We start from the raw sequence: 24359 nt of genomic DNA, 5'->3' as shown, positions 1-24359 counted from the left end.
AATTACCAGATAGCACATCTGTAACTTTAATCTCCTGATCCACAAAGCACTTTTCCCCTTTGGTGTTTTTAAAGCAGCCTTTGGTTGCTGTGCCAGTTCTTTTGGGATCTTTGGACGGAACGCTCCCATAAAAGCCCTGCTGTAGTGCTGAGGTTCCTTTTTTCCTTATGAAAATATCATCCTTTGTATTCATGCAAAGTATTTGGAAGCAGGAAAAGGATCCATTGTGATCCATCCCAGCAAACCAACCAGGTTAGAAAGGTTTCTTTGCTTACCTGGATGACTGTACAAACGTTCTGCACAATGCAAACCTTAAAGCACTGAGGAAATGGCAGATTATTGCAAGCCTCAATTTTCCCATTTGCTCTTTGTTTCCTATTGGGGGGAATTATTTTTAAGTGCAAAACAGCAAGGTGTTCCTATCGAACTACCAGAGGAATAATCTGCATGGAAAAAGCTGAGAGGCTTTCCCAAATAGGAAGCAATTTAGATTTCAGATTAATGCCTGTGACAATGGAAATATGTGCAGTCTCTTCCTGAGATGGAGCCCCAAGCATGGCTTGCTCTTATCTGCAGTGCACACGGGTGTGAAAACTCAATCATGCTGCACAACCAAAAGGCAGAAATCCTACACGTGGCATTGCACACCCAGACGTGCTGTTCTTCTGAAGGTGATGATTGCTGGTGCTGATGGCAGCTGAGGAGAAGGCAGCACTTTGTTTTCATGATTCTCCTGCAAACTGACTCATAGAAGCTGGTTCATGTGAGGCTGATCTCTGCAGAGGACACAGCTGTGGCTCATGCCCCACTTGAAGATAAAAGCCCTTGGGCTGGTGCAGAGAACCAACTGATCTCAGAGCTGCAGCAGGGTGTAGCCCAGTGGCTTCCCTGTAGGACCTGCAGGTGTGAGCTGGGCTCTTCTCAGCCTCACAGCTCTGATGCTCAGGCAGCTTCTCCCTGTTCCCTTTTACTGAAGAAGGAACACCAAGTGCATCTTGGCACCCCGATGTTCTCCATCCCATGGAATTGGATCACTGAGCTCATCCTCCTGGCAGCAAAGTACCCATCACAGAAGGTTGGGATGCTGAATCCTTCTCCTGAGACCTACGAATCCTCCATTTTGTCAATGAAAGGAGCTCTGCCACAGGAAAACTGCAGGCTACGTGGACATCTGGGATGGAGGGAGTCTGTGCAAGAGGTGAGCCCACACCTAGAGCGCTGATACCACTCTGCTGCTGGTGGCTGCAGTTTGCAAAGGGGTCACTGAGGTGTCCTCTGCTGTCCTTGCCCTGTGTGTGGGACTGTCCTGGCCTTCAGAGGACCCCAGGATGGCAGCCTGGGGCTGTCTATCTTTGCAAGTCCCCACTCAAGCAAAAGAAAAACTCTGTGCAAGCCTCCAGGTTTACATGGCTAAGGACACATTCATATTGCACCCAGCAGAAGGGCACTGGTGTGGGCTCAGGGCAGCAGTGGGAGGAGATGGCTCATTCAGGGCAGGTGGGCTTTCTGCAATGCATTTCCTGTGTCCCGGTTTTCTCTCACACTAGTGGTTTTAGCTGCTGAAAACTTAAAATGTTGTTGAGGACCGTGCAATGCTCCTCGCTTTGCATTGCACGAGGGCCCTCTGCATTCCTCACCTGTTCTGCTCACTGACAAGGTTAACAGGGGAAGGAACGTGCTGCCAAACTCATTTTAACAGATGAGGGCCATTTTCACCCAGCTGTTGGGCTGATAGCTTTTCTGACCTAGGAAATGCAGAATGGGAAACATTAGTGCAAGGGGGAAGATTAAAGAGAAGAGACTGCAAAGTGCAGCCCTGCGAATTTCTCCTCCACTCAGTCAAGCTACAAAATAATCAGATTAAGCCGTAAGTGTATAAATGGGGCTGGAGTATGTTTGCTCTGCTGACTCGGTGGTGCATGCAGGGCTCTCTGAGCGTGCTGTAACTGTAGCCCTGGAGGTATTAGTCACGCTGGGAGGGCTTCAGTGAATGTAAGAGGGCTTCATCTGGGCAGTTACCAAGGCAACTCACACTAATATTTCATCACAATGCTTTCACCCTCTCCAAATCCCACGGAGTAGGAGTGGGAATCTCAGAGAGAGGAGTTTATTGTCAATATTGTGCTTGGACTGAGTGTATCCCTCCCCCTTCTCCCCCTCCCTCAAAAAACGCAAGCATTCTCCATGGGCAGAGCTCACAATGAGCAGCTGGAGCTGAGCTCTGCCATTCAGCACTGCCTTATGCCCTATGGAAGGTCTTGTGTAGTAACCAGTCTCCTTTCCAGCTCTGAAATAAGTGGAGATTCAGCATGAGCCCATCTCCACCTGCACTGAGATGACACTCAGACCCCACAGTGCTATACCAAGCTCCTCACACCAGTGCCACTCACTGGGATGGGCCATTCCAGTTCTTGGGGTCAGGGAATGATGTTATTTCCCACGTTCAAAAACTGCTTTGTAAGGAATGAGGGCAGAAATCCTTAATTTTTATTTATTTATTTATTTATTTTCTCCCAGACTTTGCATCTAACTTCTTTAGCAGCTGGCACTGTTTGTAAGACCCAACTGCTCTCATTTCATCTGGGAAAACACGTGCAGAACAATTAGAAAAGCTGCTGGGGAGGAGCAAATAGCAGAGCCTTATAGCCAGAATGTGGCTTCTCTGCTTCCTTTAGTTCCTTCTTGCAGGGTGAGCTTGGTGCTTGTAATGCTGCTGGAATCTGTTGCTTGTCACCTGCAGCTTTCAGGCTGGATGGACGCACAGCTCAGGGCACAGACAATGCAGCAATCACTGCTGTCTTGCTTTGCAGATCCAGGTTAGTTCTTCCTTCTGCAGTGTTAGCTGTGGACGTTGGGACCTGTTGTTTTCAGAGTTATTTGTGACACCAGCAGCTCTCTGGAAGGGAAATGCAGTAGATTGCACTCAAGCAATCCTTATTGCTGTAAATCACTCCTTTTCCAGTGACAAAAAAGAAGTGTGTATGTGCATCAGCAATGCTAAGAGTTCTTTCTGAAATCCCTGCAGATCCTCCCCCCTAGGAATCACCACCTACAGTTTGCAGACTGGGATGTGATGCAGTGTTTCTGAGGGGCAGCAAGGCACAGCAGTGACCTCATGCCTGCAGAATATGTACACACAGCCACAGGGTACAGGGACAAACCTAGGAGGACGAACCTCCAGCCATTCCAACAAGTTGGAGCTACGTAGTAGGACCAGTCCTATTCCCTGAGTCTGGCTGGAGCCAGGCTCCAGTTAGCAGTGCTGGATGTGTCCCACCTCTGGGCGTGCTCTCTGCCTGCACCCTGCTGGCCTCTCACACATGAGTGCACACATCAGCACTGCCCTCGTTTCCATCCTGAGTGCATTCGGTCATCCCTCACTCCCTCCATGGCTGCAGTGTGACATAACTCCATGTCCTCCTGGAAGGATTTGCCCATCTGAGCTGATGGCTGCTGACACCATGGAGTCCTCTGCAGCCCTTGAGCTGCAGGGAGAGCTGTGATGTACATCTGAGCTTGATGTGGCTAGTAACATAAAAGCAGCTGATTTCTCGTTTGATCTGTGCAAAGAAAAACATGTTGCTGATGGTGACCAAGCCTAGAGCAAGCTCAGGGGACAGTGCGTGTGTGTATGTGTGTTCAGTGCTCTCCAGAGCAACACAGAGCTCAGGCTGTCAAAGAAAAAGTGTTTGGGTTCCTGCCAGATAGGCAGGCAGCATGAATGGAACACCTGTTCTGGCTTTGGAGGGTTTGGAACCATCCGATGGCAGGGAAGGTACAGACTGACCTGAACGTGGATTGAATTCTCTGGTGTAGAGTAACACGTCCTGCTGGGCCATGGGACCATGTGATGTGCAGATGTGTTGTTGGTATGTAAGAAGTGCTACCCAGGAACAGCAAACCCAGCAGCCATGGGCCAGAACAGGCTTTTCCAAATCTGAATCAGTGCAAAATGGGGGACACTGTAAAGGAAGTACAGGTAAGATACATAAGTGATTCTACAAAGGGAATAAAATAGCAATTAATTCCAGATGTGTCCTGATTCTATTCTTGCTAATGATTACGTGGAGCTGGTAGGGTTTGGGGTTTTGCATTTTGCCCGATGTAGGTTAGTTCAGAGAAGATCCAAAGGACGCTGCCTCTCCTGGAGCTGCTCCTTGCAGCAGCACCCCATCACTCTGCTTTGGTCTGAACCATTTTTAACTTCATGTCTTTTAAAACACTGTAAAAACTGAAAGTAGAGCTGTGCTTGAAGCTGACTGCTGAACACTGGAGGTGACGGCTGTAGCGGTGTGACCATCCTTCTCCTCTCTGCTCTCCAAGAAACAAAGCTGAGCAAGTGAAACAGACCCTGAGCAAACCCCTTGTGCCTTCCAGAGAGAGTTTCCCACTGCAGATGCAAACAGAGCCCTGTCCCTGTGTGCAGGAGGGTTCACCGCTGTGATTGAGCTGTCAATGCGAAGCACAGACGGGAAGATGTACTCTGAGTCTCCGTGCTGTTTGCAGAGCTGTCTGTGTGTGCACGGGGTCTGTGCAAGCACACACAATCCTGGAGACAGGAGACGTGAAACCCAATGGTGGTTTTGTTTTGCTTTGTATTATTTTGCAGTCCTCTCAGGTACAGCCTGTGAAGCGTGTACAGTGATAAAGCTGGAGATGAAGGCTGCTGCTTGTTCCTACAGCTTGTGTTGGTTCCATTCCAGCTCAGGTGGGATCAATTCCGAGCACCCAGGAGCTGCTCTCGTGTCTTGCCCCGTGTCAGGAAGTGTTCATGGAAATGGCGATCTCAGCGCAGTGCTCTTAGGTCAGCACAGAGGAAACGCATTCCTTCACACTGCTTGCGGCAGAGCAGCAGAAAAGTAATTAAATCTTCCTTAAGATAACGAGTCCCTGACCCCACATAATGCATGGTACAGAAACCATATGCTCTGCTGTTTCTCTTGGCTCAGACACTGACAGCTCTGAATGCAGAAGTACCTTGCTGGGAAACACCACAAGTAAGGCACAGCTCCTCTTCCATTGGACATATGTTGTTTTTTCCCAGAGCAAAGAGCACCTTATTTAATTTCTCTATGTAATAAACACTACAAAGCCAGGTAATTTCTTGGTATTACTTCTGAATTACTCAGCAGGCTTCCACTCTGTGACCACTTCTCTGCATTTCTACCGCAGGGTAAGAGGGGATGTGGGTATGGAAAACGTGTTGGTTGTAATTTGCTGAATCTTTGCTCAGGTTTAAGCACTGGGTTCCCTAATTCAGGTAAGATTCAGGCTGTGTTTCCAATGGAGGCTTCTGGCAAGCTCCTCGTGGTCCTGCAGACTATAGGGAGGCAAAAATAGACTTCAGCAGAGCTTGGATGCTGCAGTGGCTGTGGCGATGTGCTCAGTATCTGAACAGCATCACCAGAGGCCGGATTGTTCCCGTTCTTTCTATATTCAGTGGTAATGGGCTGCATTGGAATGGAAAAGTCTTTTCTGCTCCAGCACCTCCAGCACAGGAGCATCAGTGCCATCCCTGCAGCCCCAGTGCTGCTCCCAGCGGCTGAGTGGTGGCCAGGGCTGTGGTGCAATGTGCCTTTGGTTCTGCTCCTGTGCCTGAATCCATGCCACAGAACCCACGTGCTCACAGTGATCTCACTCTGGATGGACGGTTCACTTTCCTTAATTGCATTTTGGAAGGGTGATTAATTACATGCCTCGGCGTTGCCACTAGAGGGATTACGGATATTAGAGCGGTCCCAATGTTTTGCTTTGAAACTCTCGTGGGGGTGGGAGAAAGTGATTTCCCTAATCTGTGAGCTGCTTTCCTGGTTAACTCTTCTGGTGTTTTCACAGACGCCATAGGGTACCAGCAGCTAATTAATATGGCATTTGATAAAGTTGGAGGAAGTTTAACTCCAGCTCAGCAAAGTGCTGGTTTCCTGTTCATAACCATGTTGGTTAACGATTACTGCACTCAGAGGCGGCCGTTCCACTCTCCTCAGAGCAAGCTGCCCATTGGAGTGTGCACTTTAAAGGGCAGAGACTGCCCATGCTTTCTAAAAGACTTTGTTTTCAAGGGTTCTGTTTAGCCTTTTCATCTGCTGCATATTAAGACCTTGCATGAAGGTGGGTAAAGGGGAAAAATCTCCCAAGAGACAGACAGCAGGAAGGGGTTAAAGGCACTTGGATGCCTGTGGGGATCCTTCCTGCCCCAATGGCTTTGGCAGCTGTGCTCAGTGCCTCGCACCATGCTGCCTGCACCGGTATGACACAGGGCCACCACGTGCTGTGGTGGCACAGCTGGCACAGCTGGATGTGGGCTGCAGCCCTGCACCTCCTGTGCTGCTGCTGGCAGCCGGGTTCCTGCAATCTGACATTATATGACTGCATGTTCATCCAATAGCAGCCTTCCCTCGGCAGTACAGGAGGTGCTGGCAGCGCTCCTGTCCTTATGAGCCATGGGGACACGAAGGACATCGGGAGCAGAGTGATGAGGAAGAGCCAGTCCCCAGGGGGGCTGCCTGCCTTTGGGGCAAAGAAGGACGATTTTTCACTGTCCAAATTAAACAAACAGCAAACCTTGAGGAGAGTGAATGGGACTCGGGGGCCTTTTAACGTTCTGTTAATTAGTAATAGAGCTTTTCCCGGAGATAAACCAATCCATTGGTTAATGGAGTTTATTAATGCGCTACAACACCGGCGAGCAGGAGGAGGGCAGCGCAGCCCCGCAGCTACAATAGACACATTGTTTCCGCGAAGATCCCGTCCCTTTCATTCTTCTTTTCCTCTTCTTAGGGGAAAAAGAAACAAAAATAGAGGGGGGGGGGGGGAATCCCTTCACCCCATTTAGCCTCTCCTCCTCACAGCTCGGGGCGGTTCGCAGGGCGAGGCCGGCTCTGGGTTTGGGGAGGGGGGGACGGACGGGACCGGGGCCCCCGGAGGCGGCGCGGGGCGGGCGGCCCCTCCCCGCTGCTGGGGCTGAAGTAGAGCGGGCGCGGCGGCGCGGAGCGCAGTGCGGGACGGGAGCGGGGAGAGACGCCGCTGCCCCCTCCCTGCTGCGAGGGCGGCTCGGGGAAGATGGCGAGGGCTGCGGAGCGGGGGCTGCGGCTCCTGGTGCTGCTGCTGGGACTCGGAGCGGAGCTGCCCGCCGCCGCCGCTCGCCCTCCCGCCTCCTTCCCCGGCGACGTGAACGGGCACAGCCTCCACCCGCCCTACTTCAACCTGGCCGAAGGCACCCGCATCTCCGCCTCCGCCACCTGCGGCGAGGAAGCGGCGGGGGCTGCCGGCAGCCGCCGCTCCGTGGAGGATCTGTACTGCAAGCTGGTGGGGGGGCCGCTGGCGGGGGGGGACCCCAACCAGACCATTCAGGTAGGGGCCGAAGCTGGGGATGGTCGGGGATGCCGGGGGTGCCGAGGGCGGGGTCCTCTCCGGGCCCCTCCGGAGCCGTCCACGTGCTCTCCGCTGCCGGGCTCGCTGCGGGCTGTGCACGTGAAGCGCGGCTCGCCGAGTTCCCATGGCGTTATTTATAAAGGACTCGGAGCTTCGCGTTGGTGCGATGACGGGCGAGGCTCCCCGGCCTCCTGCATGCACGGGGATCGCTGGGGAGAGCGTGGGAGCGGTTGGCCTCGTGGGTCCGAGCTCTGTTCCTTGGGGTCGGTGTGGGATTGCGATGAGCAGAAGGTAAAGAAGGAGCGTTTATCAGTTGACTGATCTCAGGGGTCTCGTTTTAAGCAGAGCAGAGGGAGCTCGCAGCTAGGAACAGAGAGGGCAAAAGGTGCTGTACAGCTCTTGAAAAGAAAGTAGAACTGTAAACCAGGTGTAGACCACGAGCGGAAGTTGCAGGAGCTCCAGACTTGCTGCTGCCTCTCCCCTTGGAGAAGCTGCTCAACCCCCACGTGCAGCTTGCACCGTAACCACCAGCCCTGCTGCGTGTCGCTGTGAGGCTCCCGATGCCCGGCACCTGTTGCAGAGCAGCAGTACAATGTGATGGTCATGAAAAGCAAAGATCTGGCGGCTCCTTATGCAGAGCCTTTCTTGGCCCTTTTGTTAGGGCTGCCTTTGTTGTGGGATGAGCTTTTGAAGCATTTTTCTCATTCTGGCCACATTCTCCTGAGTCAGTGCTCTGCTAGGAATTTTCCTGCTGTAGTGTTTACAACGTGACATTTTGTCCCCTTTGTTATAGAAATTGTTGAAGATGTTACTGGAAGGCAAATGCTGGCGTGGGCTCCTCTGAGCTTTGCTGCTTTCTAAAGCGATCTGTTTCATTCTGCTGCACTGTAAAATAGAGCAGCTCCAGCCCTTTTGGGAGACAACAGGGACCTAAGCGAAGTAATCCTGCTTGTGCACGTGAATTTTCATAGCAGAAAGCAGTAAGGAAAGGTAAAGAATAACTGCTTGCTATGTGTGGTTGGAAAAAAAAAAGGAAGTGAATAATGTGCCAAGCAAAACTAGGAGGGTAAGATAAAGCTGGTAGGTGCGAGCCTGCATTTATTACTTTGCTGCTGTCCACCCGTGCTGCAGCCACATTAGCTGATAGATGCTGGGGTACAACACATGAGTTATGCCATCTGGGGGGCTGCAGCTCCTCCTGAGTCCATCCCTGGTACTGTGGGGGTCACATCCTCCTGCCTTCCCCCCACTCATTGGGGGTCCTTGGCCACAGATCTGTGATGCCCACCTCTCCTGTCCCCAATGCAGCTCTGCACAAGTCCTTTTGATCCAGTGCTGCTCCCCAGTCTGGGGCTTTGGTTGGGCTGAGGACTTTAGAAAAATCCTTTTGTGGCAGGTTTCCGTGACCACAGGCAGCATCTAGCAGAGAGGGGAGGAAGCAGGCAGCTGGAGCAGAGGTCAGAGCTCCTCATTCATCCCCCTTAGGGAACTCAGCACCCTTTTGATGACCAAAGCAATGGGGAAGTGGAAGGGAAGTGTTCTATTTAGGTACGCTGAGGTGACAGTAATGAGCTCTGTGTGCTCGTCCTTGGTGCTTGCTTGTCCCACCAGCCCCTTCCCTCATCCATCCACCTTCTCTGCTGTCTGGGCATGGTGTGGTTGTGGTGAAAATGGACTCTCCATCAGGAAGAATGCCTCTTGGGGATACCCCAAGGGTCTGCCTGTTACTTTGGAGAATTGCTATTTGCTTGATTGAGGAGTCAGTGTAGCATTAATGCAACCATCAGCTCAGCCCATCCTGTGTTCTGCTTGTTGTCGCTCAGCATTGTAGTAGACTTCCAGGAAAGAATTTTCATTGACTTGAAAGCCTAATACTCTAAAAATGTCGATAATCATTAAACTTTCTAAAGTAATGCTGCCCTAAAGACACTTTCAGTGTTTTTGGCACAGCTTGTGGGAAGGCTCTGAACCTTTTCAAGGAGTTTCCTTTGCTTTATTCGGGGCTCTTTGGCAGAAGACGGCGGCTCTAGCTGCAGGAGGCTTTTCAGGCTGTGAGGATGTGATGCAGAACGCTGCTGAGGTGTGCTGAGAGGACCTCTATGGAGCTTTGTTCCTCTCATCCCACTCACTGATCAGCACGGGCAGTCCCACCTTAATGCAGATTGCCTTTCACTGATCTATTGAAGATGAGACAAAGGAAAGATATTATAGGTTTGTTATCCCCACGGAGCTTTGCTGAGGGTGCCTGTAAGCTGTCTGTTCCAGGGCAGATGGTAGCTCTGCAGAGGCACTGCTCCCAGCAAATCATGTTTATGGATGGTGGCCTGGTTTCAGATTAGTAGCACAACAACAAGGGAAGTTACTAGCATTAATTGGAGCAATACATACCTTAAAATTTAAAAACCTCGTTCATTTCAGCAGGTTAATCAGCACTTCTGCCTTCCTCTGCAACTCATTTTCCCCCAAACCCTGCTGCTGTAAAGCACTCCTTTGCTTCTTGAGTTGCACCTGCCTGAGCAGCACAGTGCTTATGGGAGGTCCTGTCCAGGTTTTACAGCAGCTGAGTTCTGGAACTGCTCTGTACCAGACCTGCTCAGTACTTGCTTGGCTCCTGTTGGCAGGGCTCCTGGCTATGCTGTGCTCACGCATGGGCTGTGGCTGTCTGCCCTCATCTTTCTGCATCCCACAAACAGCAGCCTGGGGGTCTCTGCAGTGGAACCTCTGAGAGCCTCTTCTATGCTTGTGTTGAAGGGACTAGAGCTCTTTGGTCTAACTGCATCTGGGTAATTGCCAGTGAAAGAGACATCAGATGCTACAGCACCTGCCTGGCTTTGTGAGCTGTTGCTTGGCTGTGAGGATAGCCCTGGGAGCAGCTTGTGAACATACACTTTTATCTGGAATAGCACCTCCTGCTTCTCATTTCCTGCCCTATGTCTCTGCCCCAGCAGCCCTGTGATCACAGCCCTGTGGTTTTGGGATGAGACTGAGGCAGGGCTGTACCCCAGCACAAAGCTCTCCTGGGGGCAAGCATGCCTGCAGGGCAGCAGGCAGCCTTTGTGTGTAGGGGAAATGGCTCCTACTGATGTGAGAGGAATGGCTTTGCAGAGCTCTGGAAGCTGTCCTTTATTCAGATGTCCCTCCTTATCTCCCTCCAGTTACAGTTTGCTTTGATAGTGGACTGTTTATACCCTCTGAGCTGCCTTGTAGCCTCTCTTTTCCTCACATACCTTGGTGATGTCTGTGCCCCTCCTGCTGCAGGAGCCTGCTGTCACCCCGGAGCCTGCAGCTCACAATTGCTTTTTAATTAAAATCCTCTGCTGATGTCAGACCCTCTCATCTCCCCGTAGAGACCTGGCATGCTGTGCAGGAGCATGAGCTGCTTTAAAGTACAAATAGCTAGGAATGATTCACATGAGGATTAGGTTTGGTTCTAACAAAATAACTAATGAGCAGAGGGGCCAGTGATGCTTTTATCAGCAAACCTGGCTCAGCTGCTGACACGTTACCCACAGGCAGCTAACCCTGCAGGCTGCCCAACGTGGGGAGGGATAACATCAGCATTACAAATGCGTAGCAGCTGATCCTAATTTTTAGTCCTCTCTTGCTAACCTTGAGTTGGCTGTCACCTGTCCATGTGAACTTTGGGTTCAAGATGGCTGTCACATCTGTGGCAAGAATTTAAAGTATGAAAACGCTTGATTTTCTTGTTATTTATCCTCGTTTTGTAACCTTGCCTTGCTTCTCCCCCCACCTTACCGTGCAGTAGAAATTTCCACACAACCTGTTGCACCGGTTCCCCTTAAAGGTTTGTGCTTCACAGTGGGTCAGTTTTATCTGGTCTGCTCTCCCTCCTCCTTCCCTGCATGTTGCCCTCTTCAGCAGAGCTCCCCTCTGTACATCATGGCCACCTGGGTGCTTCCATCTGCCCCATTCATTGCCCTGGCACTTCCCCATTAGCTATTTTCATGTTTCCAGAGGAATTAATTAAAAGGCGTGTTTATTTGACACAATTTGCATTGCATAATTGCCCGCAAATAACATGGCTGTGGGGAAGAATGCGGGGAATTCTCCGTTTCTTTTGCAGTGTAATTCCTGCAGAGGTTGAGGCAGCTGGAGGATCACAGCCCCATGGCTCTGCCTTGCCTCAGCCCTCGCAGGGGTGTGGATAGAGGAGGCAGGAAGGAGCCTGCCTGCCTTGAGAATGTGCAATGGGTGTAATATTAAAGCAGGCAGTAGCTGGGAGAGGCAGCTTGCACGCCTGGGAATAGCTGCACCTTTTAAAAGGAGACTGCCTGCAACAGTTCCCTTAAGGGCTGTCTGTAGTAGCAATTCAAGTGACAGAAGTGATGCTCCATGAACCAAATAACTCCCTGATTTGCAGGGCTTTTTGCAGGCTTCCTTAAGGGTGAGTCAGATTCAGTTGCCCATTCAAGGGGAAAGAAAGAGTTGCCCTGAGCAGCTCAGGGCTTTTTCTGATGTTGCTCAGCAGGGGCTGCTCAGGTTGTGGAGCTGTTTTTTCTGCCTGTGTGGCTGACAGCCACCAAAGCAAGACAAGAGGCTCTGTGAGTGCAATGGCAGCCAGGTCCCTGGCCAGATGACAGCAGGAGCCGTCCCTTTCTGGCCTTGTATTGCAGCATCACCAGTGTGAGGGTCTTGGCTGCCTCACTATTAAACTTGAAAATGGAGCTGAAAGGACTATGCTTGTGAAATGAATAGGTTGACGAGCAGCAGATTGCAGGGAGCTGGGCAGGAGAACTGGCAGCCTGGGTCCGTAGCACTGGCTGAATGGTGTGGGTTGGGATCTCTGGGTATTGCCAAGGCTGTGAGTGGCAGTTCAGCAGAGCAGCCCCTGTGGCACTGGAGCTCAGAATGGCAATGCATGGTGTGAATGTCAGATACAGAAGAGGTGCTTATTGGGGCAGTCAGAACTTTACATTGGGTTATTGTGGGTTTTCAGAGCTTTCTTATGTTCAATTTTCAGTCCCTGCTTAAGTTGGTGCATACCAGCAGCTTATATATAGATTCACGCTGTATTCTGAGCTGTTCTGGTACCTGCCTGCTTTGGTTCATGCTTTCCTGGACACAGCTAAATGCTTTTTTTTTGTGCTTTCCCTCAGGGTCAGTACTGTGACATCTGCTCCTCAGCAAACAGCAACAAGGCACATCCCATAACGAACGCCATCGATGGGACGGAGCGCTGGTGGCAGAGCCCCCCACTGTCCCGTGGGCTGGAGTTCAACCAAGTCAACGTCACTCTGGACCTTGGACAGGTAACCCAAGGCCTTTTCAATCATGTTGTAGGCTGTGCTTTGCTGGCATGGACCTGTCCTTCTGCTCTTCTCAGGTTTATCAGTGGATGGGTGGAAGCTGGAAGGGTCAGGTGAAACCTCATCTAATCCAGAGCAGGAGGCTCTGTTAAAACTATAAAGTTATTTGAAAGCAGTAAGTCCATGCTGAAAATCTTTCCCTAAAAGACAAAGAATGACAGTGAGTGCTTGGTGACTGGAATTCTGGCAAGTCGGAGGGAATTAACATGGTAATGGCGATGGCTGGCAGCCCACAGCCCTCCTCTGCTGCTCCCATTCAGTCACAGAAGCATTCCTCTGGAAATGAGTTATTCTCTCAGACCTTCTTTGGCTTAGGAAAGATGTCCCCATCTGATGCTGCAGGAACGGGAGGGGTCACAGACCAGGGATGAAAAGGGCTGAGGGATGGGGGCTGCTTGCTGCTGTGTGACATTACTCCAGAGGGGATGTGGGTGCATGGGATACCCCATTCTTATCCCCAAGCACCTTGCCAGGGGCTGTCCTGTTTGGAGGGAGACAGGAATAGGGAAGGGATTGTGTGTCACGTACAGATCCATGCTTTGAATAACGAGCTTGGTTCAAATCTGATTTTAGAGTGATCCTGCATGAATCCAGGAGTTGAACTCAGTGATCTTTATGTGTCCTTTCCATCTTGGGGCATTCTGTGTTTCTGTATTGAATGGACCTTGCAGTTGTGCTGCTGGGGATGGTTCAGCTCTGGGATGGGTAATGTGGCTGCTGAGATTGCGCAGTGGCTGAGTGTCCCTTAATGCAGGAACTAGCACTGATTGTAGTGATTTCAAGTCTTGTCAGGCACTGAAGCTTTGCACTGACCTTGGAGGCAGCTTTCATCCACTTGAATGGAGTGCAAGCTGGTTTGTCATCATTCTCTGTCAGAGGTCTGACTCCAGCTCTGCAGCTGTCTGGAGCCGTGCTATACACAGCACCACCAAATGTCCCTTGGTGCCTGGGGCATTGTGTGTCACACAAGCTGGGTGGGCACAGCCTTTCCAGGCAGCAAACAGCATGCCAATCCTCTTAGCCAACGTAGGTGGCTTCAGCAGCATCTCTGGTGGCTCCCAGCAGGTAGGGCATGCTTGCAGTCTCTGCACGCTGTGCCCTGGGATGGGGTTGTACTATTGCTGCTGTGCGGTTGGTAGCACAGCTCGCATCTGGTAGGGAGATCCTCTGGGGCTACAGCTCACTCAGCGATCCTACTGCAGGAGTACAAAAGGATCCATGCTCAGTGTCTTTCTCTTAATGTATGCCCATTTTGCACATAATTGCCGTAATAACCTGTTTGTACTCCTGGGGAGAGTCGGTTCTTTGCTTTTCCCTCCTTTGTTTTGGTGGGTCAGGCAACAGAAACAAAATGAAATGCTACAAAATCATCAATTTCCTCTTCTTGAAGTTGAGACTGATGAAAAGAGAGGGGGGGAAGAAAAAAGTGATTCTTGTGACCCAGCAAGGTCTGCAGGGTGAGCACTGAGCAGACTGCCTGGCAGCCAGGTTTGCAAATTCCTCAGATACCTGTGAAACAGTGCAGGTAACACCCACACAGGCATGTCTGAGTGCAGGGCTTTTTTTCTTTTTGGGCTGGCAAACAAGTCCTCTCCTTGCTCCACGTAACCCTCTGGGAGCTCTTGGACCAATTAAGGTTTAATTTAAAGAACTGATGGTTATGGAAACTTTTTGTCCCTTTGGGGAAATGCTGGTGCCCAGAGTGGCCATGGCAAAGAACTTCAATGGGATGGGATGGTGTCAGCCCCCTCCCTTCTCTGTGTCCCTGCCCTTTGTCCCTCCTTTGCCATAACTGCTTAATTAGTGGCTGCAATCGAGTTCCTGCAGCATTTGGCAAGGCTGTGGCAAGTGGGAGAGGGGCTGTTAATTAAGCAGCCTGTTGGGCTCTGTTTTTGCTGGCTGGGAGTTTGCTTTCCTCACAGGGATGTTAAAATCGGATCAAAGCTCCTGCCACAGCAAGGGAAGGTTGTGCCTGGTTATCTGCTGATGGGTTGGTGTCTGATTCGATCCTGCTGGTGCCATGTCAGTGTGCTGTTGTAGGGAGGGGCGGTTTATCTTTGTAGGGTAAAAAGCTGGAAGGGAAGATGCTGAGGGATCAGGCCTGGCCCTGGGAACCAGAAATAATACAAATGGCTCCAAGGAGCAAAGTGAGGTGGGTTTTAGAAGTTACTGGGGGTAGAAGCTTGAATAGGGAAAACTTGTTTTATTTTCTCACTTTTAATCGTGACTTCGTGCTTAATGCTTTAAGATGGTTAGGATGAATGGTCAGGTGACTGCATGGGTTTGTCTGCTGTCAAATTCAGCACTTGCAGCACCATGATGGAGCACGGTTCTGGTTTCACAGGCTGGAACAATTGGAGGATGCCATGCTCAGGGAGAACACCATTGTACATTGTGGTACTGCTGTGCTCACAGAGGGACAAGAGACCATGACTCATGGTCACTGTGGAGATCGTCCCCTGTGATCCTGCAGTGGGTGGAGGGGAGGAAAGGGTGTGATGGAAACTTCCCCCCCCTCTACAAGTAGGTCGATTGAGTCAGAGCTGACAGAAATCAGGAGGCTCACAGAGCCATGAATGGCTGGCGTCCTGCCAGGACTGACATCTTCCTTGCATGAAGGTGAACCCAGGCCAGCCCTTCCCTGAGATGTTTATGGATAGCTGGTGCTTTATGGTAAACTCAGGGGAGAAGGAATTCTTGTGGTCGTGCAAGAGCTGGAGCTTCGTGCCAGTGCTTGCTGGAGGTTAATTACTGCTGTGAGACAGTGATGGGATCGCATCCCCCCCCCCACCCCCAGAGCCCGGTGACACTGGAGAACAGCAGAGCCTCAGATTGAAGCTTTGCAGGGAGTTTTGATTTACACGCCTCAAGCTATTATAACGCTTGTTGTAGTCAGGAATGAGATTTATGTCTGAAAGCCTCTATGTAAGGGGTAAGCTTCTGGCAGGGCCCTGCTCGCCAGCAAGGAGTGCCTGAAATCAAGGAAGGAAATGGCCCAGTGTCTCATTAATGAATGTTAAGTTCTGGACTGGGTGAAATGGCCTAATGCTGGAGGGACACTGCTGAATGAGAGCACAGCACCCGGCACATCACAGCGCTATGAAATCCTTCTCTTCACTTTCTGTCTTCCTGTTGCTGTTCCATTCAGATGAAAATAAAGGGGGGCTGTACCAGGCTGCCTCTGGGATGGTAGCTGGGGGAAAGCCCTGCAGGACAAAGGGCTGAGCTCTCCTACCTGCCCTCAGCAAAAGCCTTCAGCACAGAGATGAATCTGATGTTTATTACCTGGCCATTTATTTATTACCATTTATTAAGGGGAAACTTAATGAATCTCTCCTTCCCCCTTGGTGGGGATGTCTTCAGCATTCCTGTTGTCTGCACACACCCAGCAAATGCACAGCTTCCTTGTGTCCCAGGACCATGCAGTGCTGTATCCGCCTGGCATGTGTTTCTCAGGAAGTGTTGCAAAAATGGGGCAATATTTGAGGATTTTTGTATGTAGTTCTCACTTAAAAATAAAAATATCATCAACAATTGACTGTAAGGACTCCCAGTTCATTATTGTGTTGGGGCACTGCTGTGGGAAAGGGGTAGGAGGGCTTAGCAGTGTTTATGGTGAGGTTTTGCACCTTAAGTAAGGGGCTGGAGCGTAAAATTTCCAACAAAGGCCTTTTTTCCTCCAAATAGTTCTTTGTGGCTCGGAGCAAAAGCAGTATTAAAAATAAAGCATATTAAGCAGGCTGAGCAGAAATCCTTCTTGCTTTCAACAGCTGAAGCAACAGTCTCTTCTCCTGTGTAGAGTCCTCTGTCATTGCCTGTTCTCCAAAAGGAGATCAAGATTTCTATTTGCTTATAGGCTTCAAAACTGCAGTTCCCCCACCTGGAACAGCTCGTGGACTCTCTTACATAGAAGCCTGCTGAGCACTGCTGCTTCCAATTGAGCATCAAGTGGAAGCAGGGCATGGAAAGCTGGGAAGGTGCGAGTGTGAGAGCAGCGCTGGGGCTGGCAATGAGCCTGCCTGCATTATTCTTTTCCCACTGTATTTCCCCCTTTATTGTTTGAAATAACTTTGTGCAGGCTGGTTTTTTTTCAAAGTTTCAGTTCCCTTGACCCAGCCCCAACAGCTTTTTGTTGCTTTTTCCCCCTGGTGAGGGAGGTTTTTGCCTTTTCTCAGCCCTTCCTGTGCTTTTTGCCAGCTCCAGCAGGATTCCTGGCTCCAGAAGCTGTGTGAGAGCTGCTCAGGTGAGCAGGGAGTGCCTGGCTGTTAGCCAAGCAGGGGTCTGTCTGCTCCAGCAGCAAGAACAAACCCATCCTCACCCCATCCATCACCCTTGCCAAGTCAGGTGCCAAGTTCCCATTTCCAGGATCCAGAGCAGCCAAGACTGAGATTGTTGGTTTTTTTTTTTTCCCCCTTTTCTTTGTTACCGCTGTTGCTGTAGGGGAACAGATGTGCTGAATATCACTTTGAGGTAAATCATGGGTGGCATGAGTTAGAATTCTGCGTTACGTTTACTTCTGTCGTGAAGCAGTACTGCTTAAAATCACTTCTCCACATCTGAGTAGTTGGTATTTCACTTGGGCCATTTGACTTCCCCAGAAGCTGCTGTGCCTGGCACATCTGCCATGCTGCTGGCACTGGGAAGAGGGCTGCTGGTGGGGCAGGAGGCCCTGAGCACATCACTCAGTGTTGTTGCACCTTTTGTGCTTTTAGAGGAGGCTATTTCTGCCTGTCCTTTACATCTCGCACAAACAACCCTTGTACTTCTTCTGCTTAATCTTCCTGAGGCTCTGCCCAGACCTGAACCGGTCTATGGGGAACTCGCATGTTAAAATCCAGCCTCAGCCTACCCCATTAGAACAGCTCCAGGTAACAACTGATGAAATGATAATTAGTGTTTCTAAAGAAAAGAAACCCGTGCAAGACTTCCAATGTAATTTCTCCCTACGTATTGCTGCTTATTTTTAATTTCTTTGTGATGAGAAGTGAGGTGGCTTGTGTTCCCCTCCTGGCTGGGCTGCCTGTTCCTGCCCCTCTCCCTGGGATTCCTCAAAGATTAGGAGAAATCCTCCAGGCGAGCTGGGGAGAGGTCAGGCAAGCTGTGAGCTGGCATATGGGAGGCTCTGCTTTGTAATGAATAGCTGGAAGGCAAGCCTTGTCATTTCTTGCTCTTCTCCTGGAAAGTGCCTGCCTGGCTGGGCTGGTAAACAAGCGTGTGCCTTGGGTCGGGTGTGAGTGTGCTCTGGGGTCGGCTTTGTCTGCCTTGTTTGTGATTGCACCCAGCAAGTTAAAACCGACCAGAGCCATCTAGGTCAGCCCCTGATTACTGGAGAGCTGTGTTTTCCTGCTTCAGGCAGTGGTGATTTGTAAAGGTACACAGGGGAAGCAGAGCTTTGCTGCTTTGACATAGAGCACAATGATGCCCGAGCATGTAGCTTTGTGTTTTACTGCAATTTTGTTTGTCCTATCTCCAGAAACAGGAATAATGCATCTATCTCTGCCACTTTGTGTGCATCCTGTCACCAACCTGGAGCCTGCAAAGCTCCGGACTGATGGGTATAAAGCCATTTGCTTGACACACTCTTGGGTCTGTGCTGTGGCTGAGGCCTATGGGTGCAGCCCAGGCTTGGGCTGGGAGATGCAGTCATCCTGGCACTGTACACTTGATACCACTTGATCCAGACCACAGAGCAGAGTGGTCTGCTCTCAGGTGAGCAGTTGCTGCTTCCTAAGAAAGCTTTCTGGGAGCTGTTCCTGCCCTCCACTGTTCCATCTCAGCCCTGATCTCTCTCAGACCCCACTGGGTTAGTGTGGAAGTCACTAAGTGTGCATCTGCCCAGCCAGCTCCTCTGCTTTTCCAAACCTATTTTGTTTACCTTGCCTCACAACTCTCTCTCCATGCTCTACCACGCCTGGCTCAGCCCTGCTTTCATCTCTGCCTCATCCTTTTATTACAGTCATAAACACAGGCCTCCAGGCTATGCCCAGCCTTGATCCTTTGTTTCCTGTTTTCTGGATTCAGTTCTCCTCAAATTCCAGGCCTCCCTTCCCCTGAGTGGTGCCAAGCAGTGCAATAAATAGTATAATGTTGATGGAAGACAAAAGGAAGACCAGCAGGAAGGCACAAGGTGAGAGGCAGTGCCTGGCTGATAGGACAGGAGCATCTTTCTGAAGGCTTCTGAGTGGCTGGAGGGTAAGCAGTAGCTAATTAGGGAGTTGTGGTCTAATCAAAGAGAGCTGGTAATTGAGTATGTGTTAATTGTGAGGAATGCTGCGGGGATGGATAGAGAGAAGAGGTAGGAAGAGGGATGTGTGATACGGGGAGCCCAGAGAGGAGGACAGGACCTGGCACATGGGTGACTGCACAAGGCAAAAGCAGTTTGGTGGCTTGGAGCTCCCTTGGATGAGATCACCAGAAACTTACACAAGGCCAGGAGGAATGACTTTGTTTTGTGTTCCATAGAAGGGCTTGCCAAGCGTGACCATAAAAAGGCTTTTGTTAATATGAGGTCACTGCTAGTGGAAGGTGGGTCTGCATGATGCCAGCTTCTGTTGTGCAGCACAGGAAGCTAGGAAGCTTCCTCTGAAAGCTCTGGTCTTGCTCCACGAAGCCTGAAAGGCAGCCATCCATAGACATGGAAAGCAATGAGGGGCTGTCAGTGTCATCTGGGGACTCTGCATCCCCTTCTCTGCCCTCTTAAAGACCTCAGAGATGTGAGCATAGTAATTTGACTGTCCTGTCCTTCCCTCCATTGAGTAGCAAGGAGTGGAGGAGCTGTTTGGGTGGCAAATGTTGATGGGAAAGCTGAGTGGCAGGAATCTTTGTGCCTCTCGTTCCATCTGTGTCTACTTCAAGAAGCTGTGGCTGTGCTAGCAGGGTTAAATTAGACAAGCTCTGGTTGCAGAGATACATTTGTCTGCGTTGAATGGTGTACAGTTAGAATAGTTAGTCAGAATAAGGTGCCTTTATCCTGGAAGAGCTGCATACATTGATGGCTTTTATGTTGTGCCTGTGTATGCTGAGAATCAGTATCTCTGATGAGCAGATTTTACTGGCAGAGTTTTTATGTAGCACTCAGCTCTACTTGGTGTCCTCTGCGTGAGGATAAATTGTGCATCTTCTGCTTGGCATGCTGAGTCTTTTTAGCAATTGTTTGCCTGACCCATGCAGTGACAAGCAAACAGCCAAACCCTGAGAGCTGCCCCATTTTTCACACGTGTTTTTAGCTGCTTTCTCTCGTTTGTTTCTTTTCCTGCTTGCATAAAGAGCACTGCTGAGCTCTCACACACACGAACGCTCAGCTGAGCTCTATTTATGGGTTCCTATGAATTCTCATGATTGTGGATGACCAAAAAACAGTTACCACGATGCTGCAGGCATCTCTTGGATCCAGTTAAATGCATGTGATGTCAGGCCAAGGAAGGAAAAAGAATGGCTTTCTGGTATTTGGACACAGTTGTACATCTGTGTTTATGGTTTGTGGCCGCAAACAAACCTGTAGTGCTGTCTTCATCGTGGCTTTGCTGTTGTTGTCCTGACTGTTTGCTAAGGCTGCTGCTTAATCCTTTTTCAGTCTGTTGCTAAGTCTGCATCCACCCAGATACAGTGGGCATGAAGATTGTGGCTGAACTCCAGGATAGGATTTTCTTTTGTTCTTTATTTAACAGTAATTGCTTTCTGCCTTGACAGTAGCTTACTTCAAGTTTCAGTAAATGACACTGTAGATACAAGGAGGTTATTGGGGCTCGTGTGAACACAAAACCCACGTTCTGATGAGCTTTGTGTGTCCAAACAGCAGCAAGAACCGCTGTGCAAATGCTGTAGCTGCAGATCTCTGCTGGACTTAGTGGCATTGGGAATGTTAATCCCACTGTGGCCCTGGTATGTGCTGCTGTTGGGTCAGCTAACCTGGCTCTGAATGGCAGTGTCATGGTGAGGAAACTTGCTGACAAATGCTAACATAGTGCACGGCTCTAATGCAGATTTTTAGAAGAATAAGCTTGCTTGCACGTGTCAGATTTGACATTGTTGAAATCTGCTAACAACTGAAGCTTTAAACACAGTGTTGCCGGGGCTTGCAGGAACCATGCAAGAGAATTACAAAAAATAAACCAGCTACCAATACTGCTGAAATGTCTGGAAGCTTGATTTAGACTAGGCTTGGTGCACAGAGCTGATCTGTGGTGCAAGGAGTCTGTTTCTCTGAGGCTTTATTAGCAAATCCCCATGGCCCAACCTGGGGTCCAGAGCTCTGGGGTGTAATCCATGCCAGGATTCCTCTTCTGGAGGGAGGATAAGGAACTGTTGAGGCAATGTGGTTTGTGTTGGCAAGGCAAGGTCCTCACTGGTGTGCTCAGAGAGACCCTGTGGAGCCAGGTCTTCTATCTTTGCAGGACCTAGAGCTGCTGTGCTGGTGGCACTGAAAGGGCCCTTCCAAAACCACTGCCTAGCCCTGGGAATGGGCAGATAGGAAACTGCATTGGTGTCCTCATAGAACTGGGGTCAGAAAGAGGCAGAAGTCAGGTGTTGCAGCTGGAGCATCTGCATCCTCCTCCAAATCCAGCAGAGGAAAGATTTAGGTATATTGCTCTTGAGTGCTGGTGAATTGGAACTCTTCTGAAGTTTGTGTGAGCCTTCAGCATTTGGCCATTTCAGATGGAGAGTCTTTTCAGTGTCTTGGTGGCATGCTGAGATCTCTCACTTGGTGCCAGTTTTTAGCTCATCCATCATTTTCCCTTTCCTTCCCCTCCTTACCCTTCCCAAGTGCACAGGTTTGTGACAGGATATCCACTTCATTCAAGAGACTGGGGGAAATATTTGCTTGTAGCGTGGCCAATTGCCAAGACTGCTTTGTTCTCCTGGTTGCTGAAAGGACGGCCCAAGGAAACGTGCAGAGCTGGAGCTGGCATGTGTCATAGCGACTTGGAGTGGATTTCCTGCAGCTCTGGAAGTGAAATGTGTGACACTGGAATTATTATTATTATTATTATTTTAATCCCATAAATGTAAGGAGAGAGAAAACCTGGGTGGGCTGCAGACAGGCTGGGTCTGAAATCCTCTTTGATGTGAAACTGCTGTGTCACAGCTACATGACTTGTGTCTTGGCAAGGTTAAATTGGACTCTTTTTTTTCTTATTTATTGTTTAGCTTGTGGCAGATTTGAGTTTTCAGCTGTGTGGTGAGGAAGATGGTCACTGCTGAACCATTTGCCACGCTGCAGCTGGGAGCTCTTTTTGGTGACATCCAAGCCCTGCTGTGAGTGCAAAAAGCCTATTGGTAACAAATTCAGACCTGCAGTGGTGATGCCAAGAAAAGCAGTAAACTGCAGGGGCTGAGTTTTGACTCCTTGGTGTGACTGAAGTGCCAGTGTCCAGGGCTGTGGTGTGCAGCAATGGGCTGTACAGGGACGGGGAGAGCTCTCGCATGGTGAAACATGTCCCTGGCTATCGGGGCAGGCTAGAATGTCTAATCATGAGCTGGTCCCAGAGACAAGTATTCTTTTGTTTGGCTTCTCCATTCTGGTTGTGCTCATAAAAACATTAACGCTGTCTTGGACAATGAATCTGCATTGGTATTACTTACTGTAACTTAAACAGCATGTAGAAGATACAGTCAAGAACACGTTTGCTCTGGATGGTGGGAATGTGCTGTGCTTTGGTAAGTGTTAGTAGAGGGTTTTTCTACCCCCTCCCCCCTCCTTTCCAGGTTTCTGAAGGCCAAAGTCTTGAAACAACTTAGTAAGGCTGCTAAAACTGTGCTGATAAGATAGGCAGCAAATGTGCTTGAGAGTCTAACGTAGGAACTGAAACATTTAAACTGTTTGCTTTTCCTTTAACAGTGTGAGAAATGAGTGTGTCTCACTGGGGAACCTGGGGAATCGTGCACTTGGGGTAAGGGCTGCACCAGTGTGTTGTCCCTTGTTTATGTTGTCACTGGGAGTGGCAGCTGGTGTGCTTGGTTTGGGTGTACTGGGTAGGAGGCTGGAGCTGGTTTGGGCTCTGTGACCCCAGTTGTCATGGGTTCATTTACAGCAGGCTCTGTCCAGCCCTTTGAAGCATGGTACAGACAGGGATGCCTGGACATCACAAGCATCTGCACAGCGCCTTTCTATGGGATGTGCTGGCTGGATGTGTGCCATCAGTCTGGGGTACCAAGAGAATAGCAATGCCATTGCTTAAAGATCTGTTTTTAACCTGCCAGGAGAAAGATGTAGTTGTGTGATGTTCCCACCCTGGATATGTGCTGCTCACATGCCCGTTTGCAGCCTCCATTTGCTGGTGGTCTTTATTTCAGCACTGTGTGCTTACACACCCAGGCCTTTTATCTCTCCTAAATCATAGCTTTCTTAAGCCCTTGGTGGTTTCTCTAGCACTCCCTTATCTCTGTTCCTTTCCAGGGCTGGGCAGAGGGAGCAGGGAAGTAGGAGGTGCTGAGCAAGCTGTAAATGTGTGTTTGCACTGCAGTGATGCTACATGGCTTACCACAAAAGGCAAGGCTGAGTGTGGTAGAGCACCCATAGGGCTTTTGGGTTTTTCTGGCCTTTTTTCTGACTGTATGGCTTTACCCCTACTGCCATGTCCTTCTGGCCAACCATCACAATGGCTGTGAAGTTTGGGAAGGGTATTCACAGGCAATCTGGGACTGGTAAGCATCTGCACTTGTGGTCCTTTTGATGGGATGGGCCTCTGTTGGCCATTCAGCTGGTGGTTCCAGGCACTGTCTGTAAGGTGGGTGCACCTGCTCTCATGATGTCATGGTTTCTGATTAGAAGTGTTGTGGCTGTTGCTTTTGTTATCTTTCCTTTTTCTACTGTAGGCATTCAGCAGAAGCTTTGTAGTGTGTGGTCATCTGGCATCCCACCCACTCTGGATCTGCTCTGTGCCTATGGCTGTGCATATAGTATTGCCCTCTGGTGGCTGAACCTGCTGGGGGAGGGAGGGGGGAGAAACATCAGATTTTGTTGCTTCTCCTTGCAAGGCTCTATTTCCTGACTGTTGAAGTGAGAGAGCACAGAGGCTGAGCTCTGCATCCCAAGGCGGGCACATTTGATGTAGGGAAACGTCACCATCCACAGTGACAGGCAGCAGCTTCACAGCTCACTACAACTTTGCCTTATTCTACAGCCAGAATGGAAGGTTTGGGGCACGATGCATCTTTGCACACTGTTTGGGGGGGAAACCTGTGCAACAGCCTGTGGTTGTGTTTGGATGCAATATGACACCTGCTGTGATGCAGGCAGCAGTGTGGATGTGTATGGCCTTTGAATAGCATGCAGATAGTTGTCTAGCAGTGTTGGTTTTGCACAGTTTATAAGGCATCTGACCTTTCTTTTGCTGAGCCTTTCAACAAGCCAATTTACAGCCTTGGAAGAGACCACCCAGTGTCTGCTTTCACGGGCAGTTGAGGGGGAAGGGAGCAAGCTCTTCAAAGAGCAGAGGAGGTGAAATCGTACCACGGCCCATATATTGATTTCATGAACTGTCAGGCTCAGAGTCAGATGCCGGCATGCTTTGCTCTGATCTTAGCAGAATGTCACCCCGTCCCTCAGCAGCAGAGGCTCGCAATGATTGTGTTTCCACGGGCAGATCTGATTTCTGGAGGCTGCCAGGCAGTGCTCCCTGGGAGCAGTGCTGGGGGCAATGCAGGGGCTGCACTTGGTGG

At 50.1% G+C, this 24359-nt stretch overlaps 1 protein-coding gene across 3 annotated transcripts in view; it reads left to right on the top strand.

The window, feature by feature from the left end:
• The first annotated feature begins 6964 nt into the window (after nucleotides 1-6964).
• The window catches only part of LAMA5 (laminin subunit alpha 5), a 77189-nt gene continuing 59794 nt past the window's right edge, over nucleotides 6965-24359 (top strand). For all 3 annotated transcript variants that reach the window (XM_072349792.1, XM_072349791.1, XM_072349790.1), the window contains exons 1-2: nucleotides 6965-7350; nucleotides 12489-12641. In XM_072349792.1, coding sequence (XP_072205893.1) covers nucleotides 7060-7350; nucleotides 12489-12641 — 444 coding nt within the window. In that variant the 5' untranslated portion in view covers nucleotides 6965-7059. The remainder of the gene's footprint in view (nucleotides 7351-12488; nucleotides 12642-24359) is intronic.

Source organism: Excalfactoria chinensis, chromosome 15 (assembly GCF_039878825.1).
Source record: "Excalfactoria chinensis isolate bCotChi1 chromosome 15, bCotChi1.hap2, whole genome shotgun sequence".
In the NCBI taxonomy this organism is placed as follows: Eukaryota; Metazoa; Chordata; class Aves; order Galliformes; family Phasianidae; genus Excalfactoria; species Excalfactoria chinensis.
This window is presented reverse-complemented; position numbering and strand designations above follow the sequence as displayed.